Below are 24,771 nucleotides of genomic sequence, written 5' to 3'. Positions count from 1 at the left end.
TTTTATGTATATCTTCCATGTCTTTAACCCAACTCTGTTATAATGTAGACTGTAGAGAACTATTGGCTAATCTGCCTTTATAAGCCTGGTCTGTGACTTCACCATCCTCTTATAAGTTGGTTCATCATCATGCATTGATTAATTCTTTTTTTTTTTTCTTTAAATATTTTTTAGTTGTTGATAGAACATTATTTTTCATTTATTTATATGTAGTGCTGATAATCAAACCCAGTGCCTCACACCTGCAAGGCAAGCGCTCTACCACTGAGCCACAACTCTAGGCCTTAACTGCATAAGGGTGAATACTTTGCTTGGTACTCCAGGATCACTATAATCTGCTGCTGTATAAGTTTGGTTTTTTCATCCACCAAATAACCAAATGCTCTAATGTGGCATACAAAATTACCCAACATTTCTTATCACAACCTGCCTGCTGCCTTATTTGTTGTATTTGGTTTCAGAGATTCAACCCAGGTCTGATAAAATTAGGAAGACATCTTCGGAAGCTCATGAGAATTCTGGCTTTGAATCTTTATTTCATTTATTTATTAAGTATGTAATCTTGAGCAAGTCTTTGCCTATTTAATGACTTAATTTTGAGACTCAAAATTAATCAACTACGAAGAATTATTAGCATTGGACTTTTAATTTATAGGAAAGATAAAGTAAAATGTTTATTCTTGGAATATTTTAATAGAAGTTTACTGACAGATTTTTTTAAATCAACTGAAACATTTTTATATCAGTAGGAATTTTTACACTTAGTATTGCTCTGTGACTTAGGTAATTATCTGAATACTATTTCAAAAACCTTTGAAGCAAAAAATGTTCATGATAAAAAATTAAACCTTTTGCACTAAAAGAATTCTTACCTGTTGAAGCATTATCAACAAAAGCCTGGAGAAATTTCATTTATTTCAAAAATATTTCTTATCTATACTGCATAGAAGCTATTTGGCCTTAAAAGGGACACTCACTAGTGATTTCAGAAGGGCTTTATCCCTCTGTGCCACGATAGGTATCCTAAAGTCTTGAGGTAGTAAGTACTTACTATATTATGGAATAAACAGAAGTGAAAGGAGATTATTTTAACTCCATATCATGTACAACAAGAAGAATGGGAAGTTATACTTTACATATGTATGATATGTCAAAATACATTCTACTATCATTTATAACTAAAAAGAATAAATGAAAAATAGGAAAAAAGGAAGTGTAAGGAGCATTTCACTAATGAACAAAGCATTTGACCTGTGTCCTTGCCTGTGACATTCACCAGCTGTGTGACCTCGAACAGATTTTTAACCTTTCTTATGTAGCTCTGTCATCCCACCCAGCAGAAATTTCTCATCAGTTTATAAATAGTGTGATTTCTCTTATGCAACTGGTTGGTTTTTTATCTTAAAGCCATTGTAAATCCACACAGTGAGCAGGTTATCTTGATTCATGTTGGCTCCCTAAGAATTTAGATAAAATTTAGCCCATCTCCAACAGATGTGTAAAATTTTATGGCATTCATTTATTATCTTAATCTTATTCCTGGTTCTTTCTAATCTCCTTAGGCTTATTTTTCTCTTTAGCTTTATTTTTCTTACTTACATTTTATTTATTTTATTTTGTATTACTTTAATCTGTGAAAGTTTTCTTGAATTCTTCCTGGAAGAACATGGGGCCATGGACATTCAACAAAATAAATAATGCCTACTTCTCAGAGATGTTGTAACATACATAATGACTGATAAATACACTAATAATTTTTTACTAAATCATAGATATTTGTTATACCTGCTTTGAAGAAAAGGTTTAAATAGTTTGTTTTTGAAGGGAAGACAAAGTTTCAGAAGAGTAGATGGCCCACTGCCGTATGTCTACAAGTTTTCTGTGATTTATATAAAAGTAAATAAGAGCCAGGCACAATGGTGCATGCCTGTAATCCCAATGGCTCTCCTGAGGCAGGAAGATTAAAAGTTCAAAGCCAACCTCAGCAGTTTAGCCAGGCACTAAATAACTCAGTGAGACCCTATCTCTAAATAAAATATAAAAAAAGAAGGGGCTAGGGATGAGACTCAGTGGTTAAGTACCCCTGAGTTCAATCCCTGGCACCAAAAAAAAGAAAAGATAAATGAGGGTATCTAGGAGATTCTTTTCCTTTTAGCCTTAACCATGGTAAATTACTCATGTTACTCCTCTATAAAGGCATCCGTCCATCTTTTACACAGCCTACAACCACTTTGTGTTCACAGGATTTTGATTATTAGTGGGGTTTTCTGATAATATAGTATGTGTTGTAAAAGATGTTATATAGAACAGTTTTTCTGGTTTCAGTTGTATATTTAAATGAACTAGATACAGACGATGAAAGTAGATGTTTTCCATCTTCTTATAATTTTACTAATTATTTACATTTAACAAGTCTTAAATTTTAAAAGAAAATCATATTTAACTAATGTAAATTGCTCCCTGAACTCAGAATTCAAATATGGTCACAATTCGAGTTTTCTTGGTTTGGTTTGGTTTTGTTTTTTAATCACTCAAACATCCATTTGCTTTATTAGCAGAGAGTATAACATTTTCCTTTTGGATTTTTTTTACTTCCCCTGAATTGTCCCAAGAACTTCAGCAGCTTGATCAGTGGAACCTATGTCCCAAGATGTGGTATATGTTGTGTATGTGTGCCTTTGTGTGTATGGGAGAGACACTAAAGTCTGTGCAGCCCACCATTCCTACTACATTTCCTTGTCACATGGTGAAGGTGTTGAAGACTGGCTTCATATTGACAACAGAAGCTGTAGGTTCCCTGTTGACCCAGATGCCCCTACAGGCCAACATGATGCCTCAAGGAAGGATGACCTTCTTCCTGGGCTAAATCAGTTAAGATGTCCTATGGTCCCATAATTGAGCTCCCAAAATTGAAGCTATAAGCACCCAGCTCATTCAGTTCTCATCACAAATAACTCTCAACTGTTTTGCTAAGAGAAGCACAAACACTGAGCCAGACCTGGTCCCCTAACATCTATCATCTCCTAGCCTTAAAACCACATTTCCTCTTCCCACCACAGGATGCTGTACTATTATTTAAAGAAAGAAAATCCCTGGACCTCTGGGCTATTAACCATCCTTTAGCATATCTACATCTAAGTGGGAACTCCCGAGAGATCTTACTCCCCCATCCCCTGTAAGGAAGAGTACTTATCACCGAACTCAAAAGAGATCCACCCTTCTTTTTTTTTTTTAACATTTTTTTTAAGAAGTAGTTGGACACAATATCTTTATTTTATTTATTTATTTTTATGTGGTGCTGAGGATCAAACCCAGGGCCTCACACGTGCTAGACGAGCGCTCTACCACGGAGCCACAATCCCAACCCAGAGATCCACCCTTCTAAAGAGATTTCCATAGCAATCTCCAAGGAGCTCCTATGTATCCCTCTTGGAGGTGGTTATTCCAAAGTAATTCTCTTTCTTCTCCCTCTTAGGTGAAGAGGAAAGAAACTGAATTTAATTTCTGGCCAAGCATCCTGCTATACACATAATTAATCTTAAATGGAAGAACAAGGTTTAAGTGATTTATGTTGCAAGAGCTTTCATGTTTTAAAATGAATGAAATAGACTTGAGCTAATCTCAAATAGAAGAGCAGGGTTTAAGTGATTTATGTTGCAAGAGCCTTCATGTTTAAAATGAATGAAATAGATATGAGCAAGAGAACAAATGACAATTTAATAAAATAAATATTGGTTGGGTGTGATGGAAAGACAAAATGAACTATTTCAACAAATGTGAAGAATTGGGAATTTTATGTGATAAATCATATTAACAATTCATTGAGTTACTGGAATAGAGGTATTTCTTAATGTTCAGGATTTGGATTTATATAAACAGTTTGTGCCACCCCACCCCACTCCCCCCCCCAAAGAAAATACAGCTCCAGAATAGGAAAATATGGAATCCAAAATTGGAAAGAAGTGTAATTTCTCTAGGACAGTATTATAAAAGGGAAGTAATTCATCCTCAGTTCTTCTTACTAGTTTATATTGAGTTTATGGAGCTAAGGAATTGCCATGGAAATCTTAAAATGGAAACCACAATTTAGTATGTCTTACTAAAAACTTCTGCTGTGAATCACTGTTTTCAGTGAAGCCCCATTCAAATAGGGACTGACTAACAGATGACAAAGCTGCTAAGTAAGAAATGGTCTCTTTATATTGGTTTACACCTGGTGCTTAAGTTGCATATTAATTAATAACAGTTGTTTTATCTATATTTGTCTAGTGCAGATATTAAAATGTTTCCTTTTCTTTGAGATTAAGAATGTCTAGGCTGGGGATATAACTCAAGCGGTAGCGCACTCGCCTGGCATGCGTGAGGCCCGGGTTCAGTCCTCAGCACCACATACAAAAAAAACAAAAGATGTTGTGTCCACCAAGAACTAAAAAATAAATATTAAAAAAATTCAAAAAAAAAGAATGTCTAATGATTTTTTCCTCCCCTAAAAGCAAGTTTCTTGCTTCCTCTAATGTTTTACTATTTTATGTTTTTATTTGTTTATAAATAGTGTAGGTAAAGTTATTCAAAGGAGGAGTAGAGGAGAGGATAATTCATTATATCAGAGCAAGTTTGGGTCATTCTGCTGCAAGTGAGATATATATATATATGCTCAGTGGTTATTTTTGTGTATTGCAGGCTTTTCGGGAAGACCTGGAATGCCTTATTCAAGAACAGATGAAGAAAGGCCACAACCCAACTGGATTACTAGCGTTACAACAGATTGCAGATTATATCATGACCAATTCTTTCTCAGGATTTTCTTCACCTCCCCTCAGTATGTCAGTTTTGGAGAGTTTTAAAAATTACAGTTTTATTTCTACTTTGAAACAGTGTACGTGTCTAGCAGCATATTCTGCTCAGGTTCAGTCCTTAAAGTTTATAGCATCTTAATACTTAAGAGTAGCATAGTGTCAAAATCTTTTTTCACATCTGTCAGGCACTTAATAGACTTTGAAGATTACAAAATAGCTATAAGACATGGTTCCCTGCCCCAGATAAATATATTTTAATTAATACTGCAAGATAACTATAAGGAAAAAATTACAAAGCAGTCATAAGGAATTGTCTAATGAGGTTTCATGAGTCACCAAGCTGTGAGCTCAGAGTTGGAAGGGATTACTGGCTGGAGGAGATTGAAAAGACTTGGTGGGAGAAGAGAGACCTTAGCTAACCAGACTTTAAAGTATACAGTAGTTAGAAAGAAGGGTCTGGGCATTTTCTTCATTCAGTATAGCTCTTTAATGAGAGCAACAATTTGTGAACTTAACAGTGTCAGGGTACTAAGAATCATAAGGTACTAAGTTCCAGAACTGTACATATCAGCTGTGATGCTCTAGTGCAAGGGCAGGTACACAGAGTACAAAGAGAACTGCCAGCAGCTGCTTTAGGTTAGACTCAAGAGATGAGGGACTTTTTCCTTTCTATTTTTTCCTTTTGTTTGTTGTCCCTTTCTCCTTTCTTTCCTTCTTTGTTAGAGATTTGTGAGTAGGATTTCAAGTATTTTCCAAATAAAGGAAACAGTGTAAAGAGACATGCAGTGGTGGGAACATGCAAGGTGAGAGCATAGTTGTATTACTTCAAGTAGACCATTGTGTTGGTGCAACAGAGTCCTGGTGTGGAAGCATAGGGAGAAGAGTTGGTCTTGGACTAAGAAGGGCTACCAGCATGGAAAGAGGAAAGCATTATGAAGAGAGACTTGCTAGGTGATAACTTAGATGAGTACCAGGAAATGAAAGAAACTGAAGTCAGGAAGATCAGTTATTAAAGATTCTTTGAAAGAATCCCAGTGTGAGATATACTGACCTATTAGAGGAGTGGTCATAGGCCTAAAGGGAAGAACCAATGAGAAATGCAAGTCCAATGCAGAACAGAGAGGACTGCTGTGTTTGGGGAGGGGAAGAATGATGAGTTCCCTAGTGACTGTGTTTTCTAACTTTGGAGAAATATCCTACAGCAGAAACAGCAACTCAAAAGCTGAGGCAGGCTGGGTGTGGTGGCACATGTCTGCATTTCCAGTGACTGGGGAGGCACAGGCAGGAGAATTCAAATTAGGCCTTTATTGAGGCCCAAAGCAACTTAGACCCTATCTCATAATTTAAAAAATAAAATAAAAAGGGGTGGATGTGACTCAGAAGTTAAGTGCCCTGGGTTCAATCACCAGTACAAAAAAAAAGTTAGTTTGGTTCACACTTTCTATAATATTATCTGTGCCAAGCACCATTTCTAGTTACCAGGGAGTGCACTGATCAACAATATAGACAAGATTCCTTTTGTCAAAGAGACAGAAGATAAACTAAATAAATAAGATGATCAGAGAATAGGGAGTGCTATGCAATATGGTCAGTGTGACAGAGAGCATCTAGATGGATATGTTGATTGCGTCATCAGAGAATACTCTGTAAAGGTGACATTGAAACTGAAATCTGAATAGCAAAAAGGAGTGGACCATGCCAAAAATGGAGAAACTAGTACAGGAGCCAGGTGAGGAAAACGTGGGAATGAGTTTGGCCTCTTCAAAGAATAAAAATAAAGACAATGGTCTAGAGCATGGTTTTCAAGGTGCCACAGTAGAACAAAGTCAGATCAGAAACACAGGGCCAGATCATCTTAAAATATGGTTTTATATATGATTGGATATAAATTATATTATAATCTAATTTAGCCCTAGCTCTGATGGGAAGCCCTTTTAAGCAGAAAGATGCTTTTAAAGACCACTGATATATTCTGCGGGAAAAATGGACTGGGAGATTTGATAATATTGTTAACAAAAATAGGAAAGTTGAGGGCTAGGTTGATAGAGTGCTTGCCTCACATGTACAAGGCCCTGGGTTCAATCCCCAGCACCACAAAAAAAAAAAAAGGAAGGAAGGAAGAAAGAAAGAAAAATCCCAGAGTTGGTGATCTAGTTTGGCTTTGGAAATGGAGGAAGTTCAAATTTGGGCCTGCTCAATTTGAGTTGCCAAGATCCCGTAGCAGTCAGAAATGCAGTGTGAGAGCTTGAGAGAGAGATTTGGCAGATGGACATAGAGCAGTGTCACTCAAAGCTGTGGGCATTAATTAAATAATTGTACAAGAAGGCATAGGCAGAAAACAAGAGTCCAAGGAGAAAATTTCATAAGTTCTAAGAGGAGACTAGTCGGGAAAAATAGAAATAATAAGAGAAGTGTCCTGTGAGTGTCCTAGATTCCATGGCAGAAACACAGAGCTGCAGGGGTTTTGGCTGGCTGGCTGGAATGTACAAAGGATGGCAGCAGGAAAGCTATGCCCTAGTGTTCAGAGGTCAGGAAGTAGAAATTGACCAGTGTGCCTGGAATATTTATGTGGTGGCCTACAAAATGGAAGTTAAATTGGAAGGGTAGGTAGAGAGTAGGAGGTAGGATAATGGCTAACTCTAAAATTTCAGAAATGTCATTATTTTGTATGACTTATATATGATTGAATCTATTTCTTTGATTTAGTTTGCAACATTTCAAAATTAGAAGATTTCACATTTGGGACTTCTCTTTAAAAGTTCTTACTGATCTCACATTCTCAGGTTAAATGTAGTACGTAAGGAAGCTAAGTCTGATGGTTCTATGCAGAATGGATTTATAGAGAAGGGCAGGGACAAAAATGGGAGGGCTTATTGTAGGAGTCCGTGTGTGAGTGAAGGTCTGAACTCAGGTATGGTAAGTGAGGGACCTTGTGAAGAAAAGAATGATAGAAGATAATGACAAATTACCTGTGGTGTCCCACAGGTAAAGGTCACTCAGGGTTTGAGCCTATAAGTATTGTAATGCCATTGGTATTAGAATAGTAAAGAGAAAAGGTGAGAAAAATAATGTAAAAATACTTTCAAATTCTTTTAATTTTTAAGTTATTGTGTTGCAAGAAGTTAGAAATAGCAGGTTGAAGAATGAGGAGGAGGACCTGGTCAGAGATGAAGATCAGAGTGTCATTTACACTCATATGGTGGGGAGGCTTAGGGGTGTATAATGTTTTCATAGAGAAAAGTAAAATAAGAAGGGAACATAATGGAAACGTGAGTTTTGAGAAAGAACTACAGTCAGAGGAAGAAGGGGGAAGAGAACTTGTTGAAGAGGAAGAGAAGCAGGTAGAAAGGGGACAAGAGATCTAGGACAGCATTATTCAGGCCTGGGGAAGAATACTAGGAAAAAGGCCATGGGAAATGGTGTCAAGCTATAAAGAGGTCAAGGAGAATGAAAGCTAAGCAAAAGTTGAACTTTGAACATGGCATTTGGATTGTTAGAGACCTTCAAAACGACAGAAGCCAAACTATTATTTGTATATATTCTTTCTATATCAAATGTTTTCTTATGTTTGAATAAAAGTCAAAAGAGATACGAGAAAAGTATTTTTCTGGCTGGCTGGAATGTACAAAGGATGACAGCAGGAAAGCTTGCCCTAGTGTTCAGAGGTCAGGAAGTAGAAATTCTTTACATTGTAGGTCTTTTCATTGTAAAATTTGAAGTAACCTGTTATTAAACTTTCACCTTTGAGGTCTGTAACCATTTTCTCAAGTGATGTGACCCTTTGCTATGGTCATTTCCAAACAAGTATTAATAAAGCACCTTTTACCAAGCAATCACAGAAGGTAGCTGATACTTATTTTTATTCTCAGTACATGTTTCTGAAAGCTAATAAAACATTGTATGGACTAATAAACTTCCGATTATTTACAAGACTCAGTAGAATATTCCAAGTTATTTTCTGGCATCTGATTTTCAGGTAAGAAATTATTTGACTTGAGTCTCTCACCACAATTTTTTTTCTTTTAGGTCTTGGTATGGTCACACCCATCAATGACCTTCCTGGTTCAGATACATCCTCCTATGTGAAGGGAGAAAAACTTACTCGTTGTAAACTTGCCGGCCTATACAGACTTGCAGATTTGTTTGGATGGGCACACCTGGCAAATACGTACATCTCAGTAAGTTCTTTAGTCTTTCTTTCTTTCTTTTTTTTAATAAAATTCCAACTAAAAGGCAACTGTGCTCTCCATGACTTGGAAGTCCAGTTTTCAAACTTTATTTTCTGAACCCAGCATACTAGATGACAACCTCATGCTTATTTAAACCTTATCTCCCAGGGAAAGCCTACAATCCCAAGCAGTCTCCCTTTACTATGTTATTCCTTTGATGTAGAGCAGTTGTAGAACCTATTCAGAAAGACACCATATGTTAGAATTGTCTCTCTCCATGCTAATTATATATAATCATCAGTGGCATTGAAAAGCATTTGGGGCAAGGAAAACAAATTGGCCAGGGAACTTTCCTCCCTGGTTTTTATTTTGTTAAATATGTTTTTCCTGTTCACCATCATCTTGTTTTTACTTTGCCACATTTGGAACCAAGACAGTATTTGGAGTGAAAAAAGTATTAAAATATTGTCTGATGGACATGGAATAGACATGGTACAGTTTTCCAACAACCTTTCTTCCTTTTCCTCTGGCCATTCATTAGTTTCCCTTTTCCATCTCCACCTTAATTCCTTCTGAAGAAGAAATCTTGTTGTCTTTCCTACCCTTTCCCCCCTAATTTCCGTATTGCAAATTAAGGTTATAATCATTACCACATTGGGTTGGATAATGTCGGCATTTATTTTTTATGAATATAACTGACCCTAAACAAATTTAGAACCCCAAAGTAACACTATAGGTAAGCCCAGTAAATGGGAAAATCATGTCAGAATCTTTTAGTAAGTTCTAGAGAGTTGAGAGAAACTTAAGGAAACTTTCATGTTGCAGACCTAGAATTTTTGTTTTATTTTTTTTTCCAAATACCATATAATTATTTATCGAAAATATATTTCTGGTCACACTTACACTGCAAAATAAGAATGCCTTAGAGTAAGTTTTTCTTGTTTTTTTTTCTTTCTTCCAGGTAAGAATAAGTAAGGAGCAAGACCATATTATAATAATTCCCAGAGGCCTATCTTTTTCAGAAGCCACAGCCTCCAATTTGGTATAATTTTTATTCCTATGTTACTTTTCCTGAGTTCCCTTATGCTTTCTGACAGTTTTTACCTTTTGGACAGGATGGAACAAGAAAATGGTATGAATGGAGAAACGTTTACTAGTGAATGGTGAGGGTTTGGAAAATTACGTGGTGGAGGAATTATTAGTTAACCCATGCATGTTTGGAGGGAATCTCAGGAAATTTTTCTATCCTGTACATTCTGGAATTATGTTTTTTAAACATAACACACAGTCTATGTGTATTCTGTAATGACATTTAAACAGTTGAAGTGGTGTGAGTGAAGGATTCAACCGAGCATTTTCTTCTTCTTGTGATTGTATTCCTAGCCACTATCATCAGCTCATAGAACAGCTGGAGCTACACTGATTCTGGGTGATGCAGTGTCAGTAAATTCAAGTCCTTTAGCCAATTCAGTAAATGTAGATTTGACCAAACCTCTGGTGAAGGCCTTAGGTTAGTTTCTTGAAAACTGTACTTCTTGCTAAATACTAAGTTGTGTTGCAGATTACCAGCTTTATAAATAAAGTGTTAGGAGAGCAAAACTATACATTCTTTTACAAATCCTTTCTGACTTCCTTTTTACTCTAATGATGGAGTTGAGGAGTTGCAACAGAGGCCCACAAAGTCTACAGTATTTACGACCTGGCCTTTTACCAAAAAGTTTGCCACTCCCTGGATTAGCTTTTGGAACACAAACTTTGATACATATATGTTGATTAAATAATGTCTTTGTAATTTTTCCAGGTAAAAGTCAATATAATTGGAGAAGTGGTTGACCAGGGAAGCACTAACCTGAAAATTGACCATACAGGATTCAGTCCCCATGCTGCCATCTATTCAACACGTCCTGATGTTAAATGTGTGATACACATCCATACCCTTGCTACTGCAGCTGTAAGTCAGTGAAGGGCCAAAACCAATGACTCTAGAAAATGTATTTTCCATGACTTTCCCAAACCAATGCTGTACTTTCTACATTTCCTTAGACTCTGCCATTCAAAATCATATTTGAAATATTCATCTTCTGCATACCCAGAAAGCAAAAGTCTGTTGGGATCAAGTGCTACTATTCTGGGGGGGGGGAAAAAAACAGAGAGAGAGAGCATTTGGATTTTAAAACTAATCAGTAATAATTGGGTTATTGAGGTACTTTAGAGCTAACTTGTTCCATAATATTTGACACATCATTTAAATTGAGTTGTATCCCCTATGTCGTTTTGGGATGGGTTGCAGTGGTGAACATAATGAATAGACCAGTGCTTTATAAGCTGCCTAAATAATCAGATTTCTATGAAAATATATGTAGTAACTAAATGTGTTATCTTGGTTTGGTCCCAATCAAATAGGTCTCCTCCATGAAGTGTGGGATCCTTCCAATTTCTCAAGAGTCCCTTATCCTGGGAGATGTTGCCTATTATGACTACCAAGGATCACTTGATGAGCAGGAGGAGAGAATTCAACTGCAGAAAGTTCTGGGGCCAAGTTGTAAGGTATATAGTAGAGTCTCCATCTAAAGAGCTATTTTCGTTGCTGCTGCTGTTGATGAAAGCAGTGTGAGCTATGCCAGTTATTTAAAGTGATTGCTTTGGGGATTCTATTTTAGGTGCTGGTACTCAGGAATCATGGAGTGGTAGCACTTGGAGAAACAGTTGAAGAAGCTTTTCATTATATTTTTAATGTGCAGATAGCCTGTGAGATTCAGGTAGGAAAACTTATTCCCCCGTTTTTATTGCTTCGTTATTTACCCATTTAGTTGGATTTTATGTTTACTTATTTCCAAAGCCCAATTGATTGGCAGGTTTTTATTTTGCTATTTAAGAGAATTTCTCCTCTACTTCACCGAGTTGGCAACCCTTTTTATTTATCTCTTGAATTGAAAATAGAAGGAAAGCAAATCAAAGTTCACATACACACAAATCTAAGTGTTATAAACATCATTTGTCCCACAGTCCTTCTTTATCTTTCACCCTCTAGTGGTAGTACTAATTGAGAAACAAAGGCAGCCACAAATCATCAAAAGTCAGATGTAATGTGGTCACTTTTGTAAAGAAAAGAAAAAAAAAAAAAAAGACTAGTGCCAGAAGTTTTGTGAACTCAGGCAGTTTCTAACAGTTCCACAACCTCTTTATTATAATAGGCTGGATATTTACTAACTACTTTTTCCCACGGAGAAGCTGAGTACATGTAAATGCTCAAATTTCCCTCTTAAAGAAAATCAAGCAGATTCTCTTGAATCAAATGGTGGTAATTTAATTTATGGGAAGGGTCTCAAAAAAAGGAAAAAAAAATCTTCTACCAGCTTTAACTTAATAACCAACTTCTTTTTTATTTTAATGATCCCTCTTCTCAAATGGAGCTATGAAAAGTTATAATTAAGACAATTAACTGATGACTTCTGTCTGAATATTGTTAAATTCAAAGTGTAGTATCTCTATATTCCTTTAAACAAATGTTAACTGGATAGCCATGGGAAAACTTCTTTTTCAGATAGATGAAAAAGATACTTCACCTGCCTACTTGTTTAAGAGTATTGCTTTGCCTTTGCTATTAGTAGCCTGAACGAGTGTTGTAGCTACTTGCCAAATGAAAATTGTGCTTTTTTTGAAAGTAAAATACCTATTACAGTCTTTTCAGTTTTGAGTGTGTTTATTTTACCATTGATAACAGGTACGGGCCTTAGCAGGGGCAGGTGGAGTAGACAATCTACTTGTACTGGACCTTCAGAAGTATAAAGCTTTCACTCACACTGTAGCAGCATCTGGAGGAGGAGGTGTAAATATGGGTTCCCATCAGAAATGGAAGGTTGGCGAGGTTGAATTTGAAGGGCTGATGAGGACTCTGGACAATTTGGTAGGTGAAAATCAAACATAAACTTCATATTCAAAAGCAAAGACTTCCATCTCCCTTTGATTTTAGAACATGGCTCCTTACTCTTCCAGGACTACAGTCTGACCCTATGGACGTATTTCAGTATGATTTAACCACATTTTTAAGAATCAGCAAGATATGTAAATGTGATCTTTTTTCTTCAAGAATACAGTACATTGTTATTGATTATAGTCACCAAGTCTCACAATATATCTCTTGAACTTAATTCTCCTAATTGAAATTTCGTATTCTTTGCCTAACTTCTCCCCACCCCAATCCCCTTATATATACCATTCTACTCTGCTTATATGAGTTCAGCATTTTTAGTTTCTGCATGCAGTTGTCTTTCTGTGCCTAGCTTATTTCTCTTACCATAATGTCCTCCAGGTTCATCCATATTGTTGCAAGTGACAGAATTTCTTTCTTTTTTAAGACTTTATAGTGTCCCATTGCGTATTTGTACTACATTTTCTTTATTCATTCATCCACTGATAGTTACACAGGTTGCTTCCCTATCTTAGCTGTTGTGATTGTTGCAATGAACATGGGAATGTAAATGTTTCTTCAGCACACTGATTTCAGTTCCTTTGTATATCCAGTAGTGGGATTGCAGGATCATATAGTATTTTTATTTTTAATTTTATGAGAAACCACTATATTGTTTTCCATACACGGTTTACATTCCTAATAGATGTGGCTTTAATTTGCATTTGTCTGATCATTAGTGATATTGAGTGTTTTTTCAATACCTGTTGGCCATCTGAATGTTATCTTTTGAGAAATGTTTATTTAGGTCCTTTGCCCATTTTTCAATTGGGTTATTTCTTTTCTTGCTATTTAGTTGTTTTAGTTCATTATAAATTTTGGACATTAACCCCTTGTCATATGCATGGTTTGGAAGATGTCATTGTTTTTCCTTCTTCCATGAATGATCAGAAGGCAGAGTGCTTTTAAACCCAGAAATAAAGACTTAAACAAGCGCTGAGATTTGGTTTCCCCGAAAACCATATTGTCGGCAGGAAAATGTGTCTGGTCAGCAATTTAGAAGTTGCCTTTGTCAGAAAGAGTTGTTTGAGTGGAAATTGCAGTGCCAGCTGCAATCAGTTTTAACCAGATCTCGAAATTTGCTTAATTTCAACTCTAGTTTTATATGGAGGTTATATGGGGTTTAGAAAGATGTTTTCCCCTTTCTATGTTTTGTAACAAAGAAGTCTTTTTGAATCTTTGTTTAAAGAAATAGACTGCAAATGCTGTGTTGGTACAGGTTTGATTGCTTCAAATGTGGTTTTTTCCCCCTCCTTTAGGGGTATAGAACCGGCTATGCTTACAGGCATCCTCTCATCCGAGAGAAGCCTAGACATAAGAGTGATGTGGAAATCCCAGCAACTGTGACTGCTTTTTCCTTTGAAGATGATACAGTGCCACTCTCTCCTCTCAAATACATGGCACAGAGACAGCAGCGTGAAAAAACAAGATGGTTGAACTCACCAAATACTTATATGAAAGTGAATGTGCCTGAGGAGTCTCGAAATGGGGAAACCAGTCCCAGGACCAAAATCACAGTATGCCACTATTTTACATAGTTTGCCTTTTGAAGTATTTTGCCTAATTAACTCATGAATTGAATGTCCTATTAAATTATTAGGAAAGTATAACATAATGTTAAAAATAATATTGCTACCATTTACTAGGTATTAATTGTAAGGTACTACTCCAAGTGCCATTCAAGAATGATCTCATTTACTTCTCCTAATATGATTGAATGCTGTTTTTCTCCCTACTTTTCAGATGAGAAAACCAAGGCAAGAAGGACTAACTAATCGTTTTTTAATGATAAAGTTAGGGCTTGAATGCCAACCATCTGACACAAGTCTAGCCTTACCAACTACATGATACTGCTGTGTAGTTTGTCTTATACCTGTGAATCAGAACTATAAAAGTTATAAACACCAAATCATTCCAGAGTTGCATGAATTACTATACTTTGTTACCATTAGGCAATATCTTGTAGTTAGAGAAATGGGTTATTTTCTTTTTTAGAATTTTGTTCCAGATTTGGTTTTTGGTGGAGTACTTACCACCAAATTTTCTCTAGCTGTTCAATATTAGTTCATCCTGTCATATGAATCAGTGACATTCAATATGGAAAAGCCTACATAGGCATCAAAGGGTTTTTTCCCCTGGCCTATAAGATTTTTTTGTCTCCAGTAAAAGAACATAATTAAATGCATAAGTTCTCCAGAACTCACTTTATTGGCAGAGATTGGTGGTCAGCCATAATTACTCTTGTTAAATATTAGCCTTCTCTATGGGTCATAGTGTGGAATAAATGAGAATTAGTTAAGGTCCTTCCAACCCTATGGTTCTATTGTGTTGTGTACTACAAGATCACACCATCATAAAATGCTGATTACGGGCTTGCCTTTTTCTGTTAGCCAAAAATAAGAAGCAAGGTCTGGAAAACTATATCTTAAGAGATTGGCTTGAGTCCTTTTCAGTGACTTCTTGACCATCCTCATCTGATGAAATTCAGTTCAAGAGACAGAACTCTGAGTGTGAGTTAAGACAAGATCGATCACACTCTGGAAATAGTTTCTGCATTGTGTTTTTAGGTATCAAGAGGAGAAAGTTCATTTAGCAGTGTAATTGAGTATTAATGTGAATAGTAACAGCATTTGTTCGCTATTTTTTTTTAAACTGAAGTGAATGCTTTTGTGAGCTTTTTTCCTAACTGATATGTGGTATAAATCAATTGACTACTGAGATACTGCTTAGTGAAATTCTTCAAAAGATTGGTGATATATGCCTCCCATGAGACTATTAACAGTTATTGAGCAGCTGCAATTATCTCCTTAATACTTAGAAGCTTCATTCTAAGAAATTTTTTATTCTTTAGTGGATGAAGGCAGAGGATTCCTCCAAAGTTAGTAGTGGAACACCTATCAAAATTGAAGATCCCAATCAGTTCGTTCCTCTAAACACAAACCCAAATGAGGTACTAGAAAAGAGAAATAAGGTAAGATGTGGTCCTGATTGAATATAATTAGTAACAAATATAGGAATACAGAAAAAAATTTGACTCAGTAATTATAGCTTATATTGAATACCTGCAGCCCTGTGCTAGTCATTGCTGAACATAAGGAAGAAGTATTAAACGTATTTCTGCCTTGGACTGTGTTGGCATTAAAGGGAAAGTGCAGTTCTCTAACTGTATAAAATGATAGGAAATCACCAGCCAAGAGGGTAACAGAGAATGATGTGAGGGTTAGGATGGTGAAAGGGATCTTCACAGAGGTTGGCATCGAAGAGACTTACTAAGAAGTTTCCAATAATAAGCTTTTAGGAAAAGAGAAGGCAAAGGTCATCTGCACTGTTTCTCCCAAGAACTTGTTATTGTTTCAATTCAGATTCGAGAACAAAACCGATATGACTTGAAAACTGCAGGACCACAGTCTCAGCTGCTGGCTGGAATTGTTGTGGATAAGCCTCCTTCTGTAAGTCTGAAGAACTATGATTTTTGTTTTTGATCTGCTACATATTTTTGTTGTTGTTGTTTTTTAAATAGGAACATTTTTACTAAGGTTAATTTGAGTACAAGTTAAAAAGTCAAGTAATCCATAAGACTTACAATTCCAGGGGCAAGCACTTTCTGTTCTTTTAGCATTTACCTTCCTGTTTCTAAATAGCATCTTTATTCTGCTTTCTCTTAAGTTTATCAGTTTTTAAACCTTGAGTATATTTCATCAAATTTCAAATAGCATTACTTTGTATATCATAAGAGAGAAAAAACACTGCTAATTATATTGTAGGAAGCCATAAAATTTTAAGGTAATTCCCATTTCAGAGAAGGAAACTTTATCTTAAAAACAGTAGTTACTGGCTGGGTGTGGTAGTGCACACCTGTGATTCTAGCTACTCAGAAGTCTGAGGCAGGAGAACCCCAAGTCAAAGACCAGCCTCTGCAACTTAGTGAGACCCTGTCTAAAAAAGTACTGGCAATGTGACTGTGTTGTCAAGTGCCCAGGGGCACTTATCTCCTTAATACTTAGAAGATAAATAAATAAAAAGTAGTTACACCTCTTATGGAAGATGAGGATTTAACCAGTTCACACAAAACTCTCTTTTTGCCCAAACCCCATTCTCCAGTGAAGTGAATAGGGAAGGGGACTTTGAAATGTGTTTTCTTCTTATTTTTAGGCTTTTAAATTATCCCCTATTTTCAGCTTTTCCTCACCTGCATCTTCTGTGATACCTGATGCCTCTGGTTTCTGAGCCTTACCAGACCTAAGCATGCTTCTCATTTGCACCATTCTTTGTAGGACTGAGACTTCAACCCTACCCATTCTTCTACCTATTGTTCATCTTCCAAACCTGAATTAACATTTCTCACACTTTATTTTCTCTTTTCCCCCACTGTTCCTTTACTGTCATGTAGATGAGGTTTGGGGGGGGACCAGAAATAAATGCAGAAGTTCATTCTGCCAGATATCACTGAAAATCTTATTTATCTCTTTCTAGGAGAAAATTACTAAAAATTTGTTTTTATAGCAAATTTAAAGAAGTCCTATTTTCAATTTTATTTTTTATTTTTTGGTGGTGCTAGGGATTGAACCCAGGGCCTTGTGCATGTGAGGCAAGCACTCTACCAACTGAGCTATATCCTCAGTCCCATACATTTTCATTTTTTAAAGGCTTTTTTACAAAGGTTTTTGAAATGGAGCAATTATTGATTTCTTAGCTATGTGAGACTTATTAGAGCTTGTCTTAATTTTGTTTTATTAATGTATGTATTTTACCAAGGATTTGCACTTACCACTGAGCCACATCTCAGCCTGTTTTTTTATTTTTTATTTTGAGACAGGGTCTCACTAAATTGCATAGGGCCCTGCTAAGTTGCTGAGGCTGACTTTGAACCTGTGATCCTCCTGCCTGTCCATCTCCCGAGCTGCTAGAATTACAGGTGTGTGTTACCACACCTGGCTGTCTTAACAAATAAAGATTAGTAGTGTCTAGGAGTATAACTCAGTGGTAGAGCACTTATTTAACATGTACAAAACAAAGCCCTGGTTTCAATCCTCAACACCACGAAAATTAATTAATTCACCTATACAAGCTTATCAAAGAAACATGCTGACAGTTTTAGTCCATTGAATCAGTAGTCCAGAGCATTAATCTAATTAAGAGTATTATAAACAAAGTTTGTTCATCATTTTTTATGATTATTGTGGAGTGGGGCATCACATTCATCATAAATACATTTATGTGTTTGTGTATATGAGGATATATAAATAAGTAGGTAGAAAGATATAAGTAAAATTCTTGGCAACGAGTCTGATTTTTTCCCTTTGTAAGACCATGCAATTTGAAGATGAGGATCATGGCCCACCAGCTCCTCCTAACCCATTCAGTCATCTCACAGAAGGAGAACTTGAAGAGTATAAGAAGACAATCGAACGGAAACAGCAAGGCCTGGAAGGTTAGTTGACTTGGGGATTAAGCATAGGATAACCACACACTGATAACAGGAGAGCCACTCAAATTGGATGAAAATGTTCAAATAGTTTTGAACATTTCATAGTATATGGCTTTTTTAAAACTTTTGTTTTGAAATTATTATAGATTCACAGGTATGTGGTTTTAGTGGTTTATAAAATCTTCCTGAGTATCTGAAGGTACCAGCATGGTCATTTCAAAATCAAAATTTAAAATAAATTGGTAGAAGTTATGTGATTTTTCTTAAGTGCATGAACACTCACTCTAGCACAGTTCAGTCTTTCTGACTTTGAAACTCTTAGTAGGCAGTCTGTTAGTATTATAGTAAGAATTATTCATTAAAACAGTCTAGCTAATTTTTTTTAGCAGGGGTTCTCAATCTTGGGTTCTTGGATAAGCTTCAGATAGTCTTGTGAGCCACCTGGAAAGCAAATGATTAATTGTGTATGATATAGGAGTTTAGCCTGGAGGAGTAAGAAGTTTGTGACCCTAAAAGAGGGTAAAAGATTCTGCTTTAACTCATTCACAGCATAGTTTTACCCAAAGCAGAACAGAAGCCAATAGGTAAAGACTTTTTGTCCATGTTAGATATCCTATAGGAAGAGCTAATGATGACATCTGGATCATTCAAGGAAGAACCATTTTCATCATTGTTATAGTGCCTTTGTCAAAAAATCAAATCTTCCTAACTCAATAATGTACTCACACTAAATGTTCTAAGTGGTATATTGAACTTGTTTATGCTGACGTAAGGATAGAAGCTACTGCTATTTGGGGTCTTTTGTAAAATGTCCTCTTTAATTTCTCATTTTTTGAAAGCCTAAAGATGCCAGGTAACAAATACTGCACTCTAAAACCATCACCTTTTATATCTACCTTTGTAAATAGTTTCTTCCACATTCATTATGACCTCCTGAATTAGCTCACTAATATTGCTCTGACAGAAATCACTAATTGGATATTGTTCAAAAATCAGTGAAGCATTCTACCTCATTAATGTAGCAGCATTGGTGAGGCTTCATTGTTCTTTTCATCTGGCTGCTCAGTACATTTTGGTTTTCTAACATTAGCAAAAGCTAAATGCACACACATTATTTGCCTGGGCTGCCAGTAGCCATGCTTCCTTTGTAACCCTATATGTAAAATTACTATTAGTGGCAGAAAGTTTTAATACATTAATCACCTCTTAGTGCCTCATTATGGATAGATGGAATAACCGTTAGCATGCAGACTCAGCTCAGAGCTGAAGAATTTCTCATCTCTGTGTATGCAGATATTTGATGTATGCACTAACCTCCCTGAACTCTTATGCTTCTTTATTTTGTTTGCATGGCTTTTAACTAAACTCTCATCCAACAGATGCTGAGCAGGAATTACTCTCAGATGACGCTTCATCTGTTTCACAAATTCAGTCTCAAACTCAGTCACCGCAAAATGTCCCTGAAAAATTAGAAGGTATTCAATGTAATTTCCCATAGCATTCACTGAGTAGTCTTGAGAGTACACCCCTGTCATTTGTTTTCATGTAAGAAATTGAACTGATCATGGTAAATTCACCATGGATTTTAGCTAAAATATCACAGTAATTTTATATTATTTACTAAATGAGGTGCTACTTTTGTTCAGCCATTGATACTTTAATCTGAATTTTGGCAACCCATCATTCTTAAGAATTTGTGGAATTAAAATTGGCTTGTCATGCATCTTCCAATGAACAGCATGAAATCTTTTTCAGTTTTGATTGCCAAATGACCCCAAAACTAAATAAAAATATTTAAGTTGTCTTCCTCCTTTATACTAACTTAAAATGAAACTATAACAGTTATGTATTAAACCAGAATTATCTAGCTTTTACTTTTTGGATGAACAACTTTGTTCTCCACCCCTTTATATCATTTAAGAAAATTAGCTTCATGCTAATAGAGCCATGTTTATTAAAATAATCATCTGTCTTCATCAGAATTAAAGTAATTTCTTAATACATTGCTAAAATCTTTGTTTTGCAAAATAACACAGAAATGTTAACTATGTAAAATAACCCCCCAAAACTCCTCCCCTTTTGTAGAAAACCATGATCTATTTTCCAAGAGCTTCATCTCCATGGAAGTGCCTGTCATGGTAGTAAATGGCAAGGATGATATGCATGATGTTGAAGATGAGCTTGCTAAGCGAGTGAGTAGATTAACTACAAGCACCACCATAGAAAACATCGAGATTACCATTAAGTCTCCAGAAAAAATTGAAGAAGTCCTGTCACCTGATGGCTCTCCTTCAAAATCACCATCCAAGAAAAAGAAGAAATTCCGTACTCCTTCTTTTCTGAAAAAGAACAAAAAAAAGGAGAAAGTTGAAGCCTAAATAAAATCTTTTTTATAATTTTTATTACTATAGTGTGACATTGCACATTTAAATACCACATTTAAGTTGATCATTAATATACAGTGGTAGAACAGATTTGGGGATATGGAGCAAACTGGACTTTAAGAACTGGAAAGAGGTTTTACTAAAAGAAAAACATTATGAAAAAACTTTCAAATTCATCTCTTATATGTCCAAAAATGACTGAATTTTTTAAAAGTTGATAGTTTTAATTAGCTCTGCCCTCTTGAAGAAGTATTTTAATTCACCATAAACAGATATCTGTCTGATTTATTTCAGACCTTTTGGGTAATATCTGTTGGAAAGAAATTGCCAATGAACAAGTGAGAATTTTTATTTCTCAACACCTGCTTCACTTGGTAATCAGATTATAATTTTTTACCATGATTATTGACTATATCTTTTGGGTCCCCATTATTTCAATGGGCATTAACAGAATGCTTTAAAAGCTTCTAAGACAAGAATCTATAGCATTAGTATACACTGGCACATAATTTTTTAAAAAGTTTTAAAGAAAAGATTCATTTGAAATTTTATTCATAGTATAAAATTTCCTCACCTGAAATAACTTTGTTTGCCAAAAAAGTCATTTTAATAAACTATAATTTTTGAAAACTTCCTTTTTTATTAGTTTAGAAAGCCCCTTATTTTTCAAAAAAGGGGATTTTATACACATAACATGGGTTATTTAGTTTAACTCTGGCAAAAACGATTTTTGTATGTTGAGATATTTGTATACCATTCAGTATAAAAGTGTCATATGCATATTAGCCAATCATTTAACAGTAGAGCCTATTTGAGACTGCTTGGTACTGAGTATACTTAAATATAATTCAAGAATCCAGGGATTTGGTATCAAACGGGGATTAGAGCATATAAAGGTATATCTAGATTCATATTTGAACCTTATAATGTATTTTTCTCTTAGTATTGCTAATGAATGAAGAAAATCTTGTAAAAGTAACCAAATGAAAAGAATGAAAGGGAAAGTGAAAAATTAAGGGAACAATAGGTGGGATGTGAAAAGAATTCTAGTGTAAGAATGATTCATATTCACAATGGTATATATAGTGATTTATTGGAAATAGGTCCCAAATTTCTAAAATCCTGCTTCTCTGCCAAAATCAATGTGTTGGTTGATATTTGAGTTTTAAAAAGGACAAATCCTTCTAACATGTGTACCTTTAGAGAGCAGCAGTAGAAGAAATCAGTAAGTCCAATCTCACCACTGAAAAAACTACCACTTTTTGATTTTTACAAACCTTTTTTATCTTTTCATTTAACTTTCTTTCTAATGTAAATACAAATTTAAACCTAGACTTAATATAGTTTTCCCCCCTTTTTCCAAGTAATGTCACAAATCTGTAAAATCAATGATCCAAAACAGTCAGTGGGTAAAAGTAATCCAAAGTGTTCTGGAAGGTAAGCTGGCATGTTCAAAATCACATTGACTACAGTGTGTTCTGGGCTGGTTCTGTGTGAGTGTGAAGCAGAATTGAAACAAAACCTGGAAATGTCATTCTAGATCTCACTAACTACTGGAATCAGTGTTCTAATCTCTTAGTGGAAACTTTCAGTTGCTTAACTGTGTATTTGAGGATTGTTTTATGTTCTACATCATTTGTTGTATTACAACATATGTAGAAACAGTAACCTGTGAACTATGCTTTTCCATAACTTTTTAAAAATATATATATCTAAATGAATGAAGTGTGCATAAATATTTTTTAAATGCCACAGTAAACTATTGCACCTTTTGCTAATGCCTCTATTTACTTGCTTTGGCATATGGATGAGCCAATGAACCTGTGTCCTGTGGAAAAATGTATAAATGTTATCTGATATTTCTCTTAGATGTTATGCTAATTAATGTTAAATCACAAATAAACAGTATTTTAAATATATGGATTTGGTATCACAGGGTTTCCATTCGGGATTGCTTACTTAGCTGCATTTTGTGGTCTGTTGGTAATTGTATTTTCAAATTAGTTGAAAATTTATATATAAAACATAGATATATGAGACCTTCCTCATTTCAGCTCATTTAGACAGAAATATTCCCTAAGGAACCTTTTTTTTTTTCCTATTTTTTGATAGGCATGGTGGCCTTAGGATCCTGATAATCTCAATTCTACTATTCATATTCATCAATGTAGAATAGAAGATGTTGTAAGATAGGAATTCAGTGTATACATTACCTATCTTTGACTTTGAATTTATTATATAAATAATATTTTTAAAAATAGCAGAAAGACTAGAAAGTAATTTATCATTCCATTATATTTACATTGAAAATACTCTTCATTGCCTTTCACCTCTCATCCAGTTATATGTGTATTTTCTATGTTGACAATTGTGGTGTTAATGTGATTTTTGGGTTCCTTTTCTACTTAATGTAAAATAACCCACCCTAGATTTTTAAACTAAAATCCCTTACGTGAATAATTTCATGTGATTTTTTTTTTCCTACCCTGTCCTATAAATAGAGTGCAAGGGGGAAAATTATGTTAATTGAGGGTTCTGGTTAATCGAAGTTTTTAACTATAATTACTATTATAAAAATGAAGGGCTTGGGCAAAGAAGAATAGATTCATAGTCTTGGGCATATTTAATTATTACCTTGGCTTGTAAATAACCCTGTGGTGAAAAATTGCTGTTTTAGAAAGATGCTCATTTCAGAATTGCCTTCCATAAAGTAACAAAGACCATTATCTTCAGTTCTCCCTTGAGAATCAATGTAATTTGAGAAGCAGTCACTTATGCCCTTTCTTTTATCAGTATTTTCATTCAGCAGGAAATAAAGAGAACTGAATGGGTAAAATTGTGGCCACACTGGTTTATTTTAACATTTGCCCCTTTTTTAACATAAGCAGAAACACATTAAGGCAAACTGGTTTGGTTTTAGAAGCTGTGTGCATAATCCAAGTTGCAATCTTGGCCAAACTGGGAGTTTAAGAACAGTCTTCTTTGCGGCCACTAGAGGGTGTAATAGACCTAATAATCCTCTATGCTTCCAGTCCTTGCAGTCAGCTTCCCTTTTCTTGGTCTGTAGGCACCATGTTCGTTGTGAAACACCCAGAACTTGGAAGACATTTCCTTTGTTGCTTATTCTCCTCACTAGACTGCCTGAACCTTGCCATCTCATCATGTCCCATTTCACCAACACAGGTATCACCTGGCAGTGACTATGGAGAACACATTGAAAATGTTTAAGGTGTGGTCTCAGAAAAAACTGAGAGGGAGCACCTCCTTGGAGGTTTCATGCCTGTGTATAGCAATATAAGCTTCCTTTGATAATTGTCATCTTTTTGACTGAGGACCTAGTTGATAGTCTCCCCCCTCCCCGCCCCTGGTGCCCTCCCCCCCCCATATGCTTTCTGTATAGCAAAGATAATGCTGTGCTTTTCATATATTAACTCATTTGCCCTTCCCACCATCCCAGTAAAGTAGATGATATTAACCCCATTTTATACATGATGAAACCAAGTTTGAAAAGTTTGAAGATGAAAAGGAGGTGTTGGTATTTTACCCATAGATTAAGACTTCCAAAATCACCAGTGCCATCTGTGTGATAGTCTCTTTGTGGCTCCAGTGTACATTTTTGTGGTTTCTTAAGGAGAGAGTTCCCTTAGTTTGAACTAAGCTATGGTGAACTCATGTTTTTATACAAGTAGATTCAAGATAAAACATTGACTTTTGATTTGGAAGAATTTTCCCCTGCGATGAATCACCCCTAGAATGAAGAAATGAAATGACTATGGTGACAGCATCCTTAGGATAAAAAAGCAGCTTTTCTCCACTGCATCTATAAAACATGGGATCTGTAACCTTTGTTTAAGAGGTGGCAAAGACTTGGAAAGAAGTCCTTTTTAAAAAAAAAAACAATATTGGCAGCAGGGGAGACATCTGAAGGAAAGCCTGAAAACCTGAGAAGATAATTTAGCCATAGTAGTTTTAAAAGATCAGAAGTGACTGTAGCTAAGTGAGTATAATTAAGATGGTCTTTTTC

General features: G+C 35.5%; 1 protein-coding gene across 6 annotated transcripts in view; it reads left to right on the top strand.

The window, feature by feature from the left end:
• The window catches only part of Add3 (adducin 3), a 120,718-nt gene extending 98,052 nt beyond the window's left edge, over positions 1–22,666 (top strand). For 3 of the 6 annotated variants that reach the window (XM_071610929.1, XM_071610931.1, XM_071610930.1), the window contains exons 3-15: positions 4,681–4,876; positions 8,823–8,974; positions 9,927–10,007; positions 10,767–10,916; positions 11,369–11,512; positions 11,626–11,724; positions 12,690–12,872; positions 14,195–14,452; positions 15,787–15,906; positions 16,298–16,384; positions 18,243–18,366; positions 19,743–19,838; positions 20,449–22,666. In XM_071610929.1, coding sequence (XP_071467030.1) covers positions 4,681–4,876; positions 8,823–8,974; positions 9,927–10,007; positions 10,767–10,916; positions 11,369–11,512; positions 11,626–11,724; positions 12,690–12,872; positions 14,195–14,452; positions 15,787–15,906; positions 16,298–16,384; positions 18,243–18,366; positions 19,743–19,838; positions 20,449–20,741 — 1,983 coding nt within the window. In that variant the 3' untranslated portion in view covers positions 20,742–22,666. The remainder of the gene's footprint in view (positions 1–4,680; positions 4,877–8,822; positions 8,975–9,926; positions 10,008–10,766; positions 10,917–11,368; positions 11,513–11,625; positions 11,725–12,689; positions 12,873–14,194; positions 14,453–15,786; positions 15,907–16,297; positions 16,385–18,242; positions 18,367–19,742; positions 19,839–20,448) is intronic. The other 3 variants (XM_027929870.3, XM_071610932.1, XM_071610933.1) reach the window with 3 other exon arrangements.
• The last annotated feature ends 2,105 nt before the right edge of the window (positions 22,667–24,771 follow it).

Source organism: Marmota flaviventris, chromosome 4 (genome assembly GCF_047511675.1).
Source record: "Marmota flaviventris isolate mMarFla1 chromosome 4, mMarFla1.hap1, whole genome shotgun sequence".
Taxonomy (NCBI): Eukaryota; Metazoa; Chordata; class Mammalia; order Rodentia; family Sciuridae; genus Marmota; species Marmota flaviventris.
Note: the sequence above shows the minus strand (reverse complement) of the source record. Positions and strands in the feature narration are given on the sequence as shown.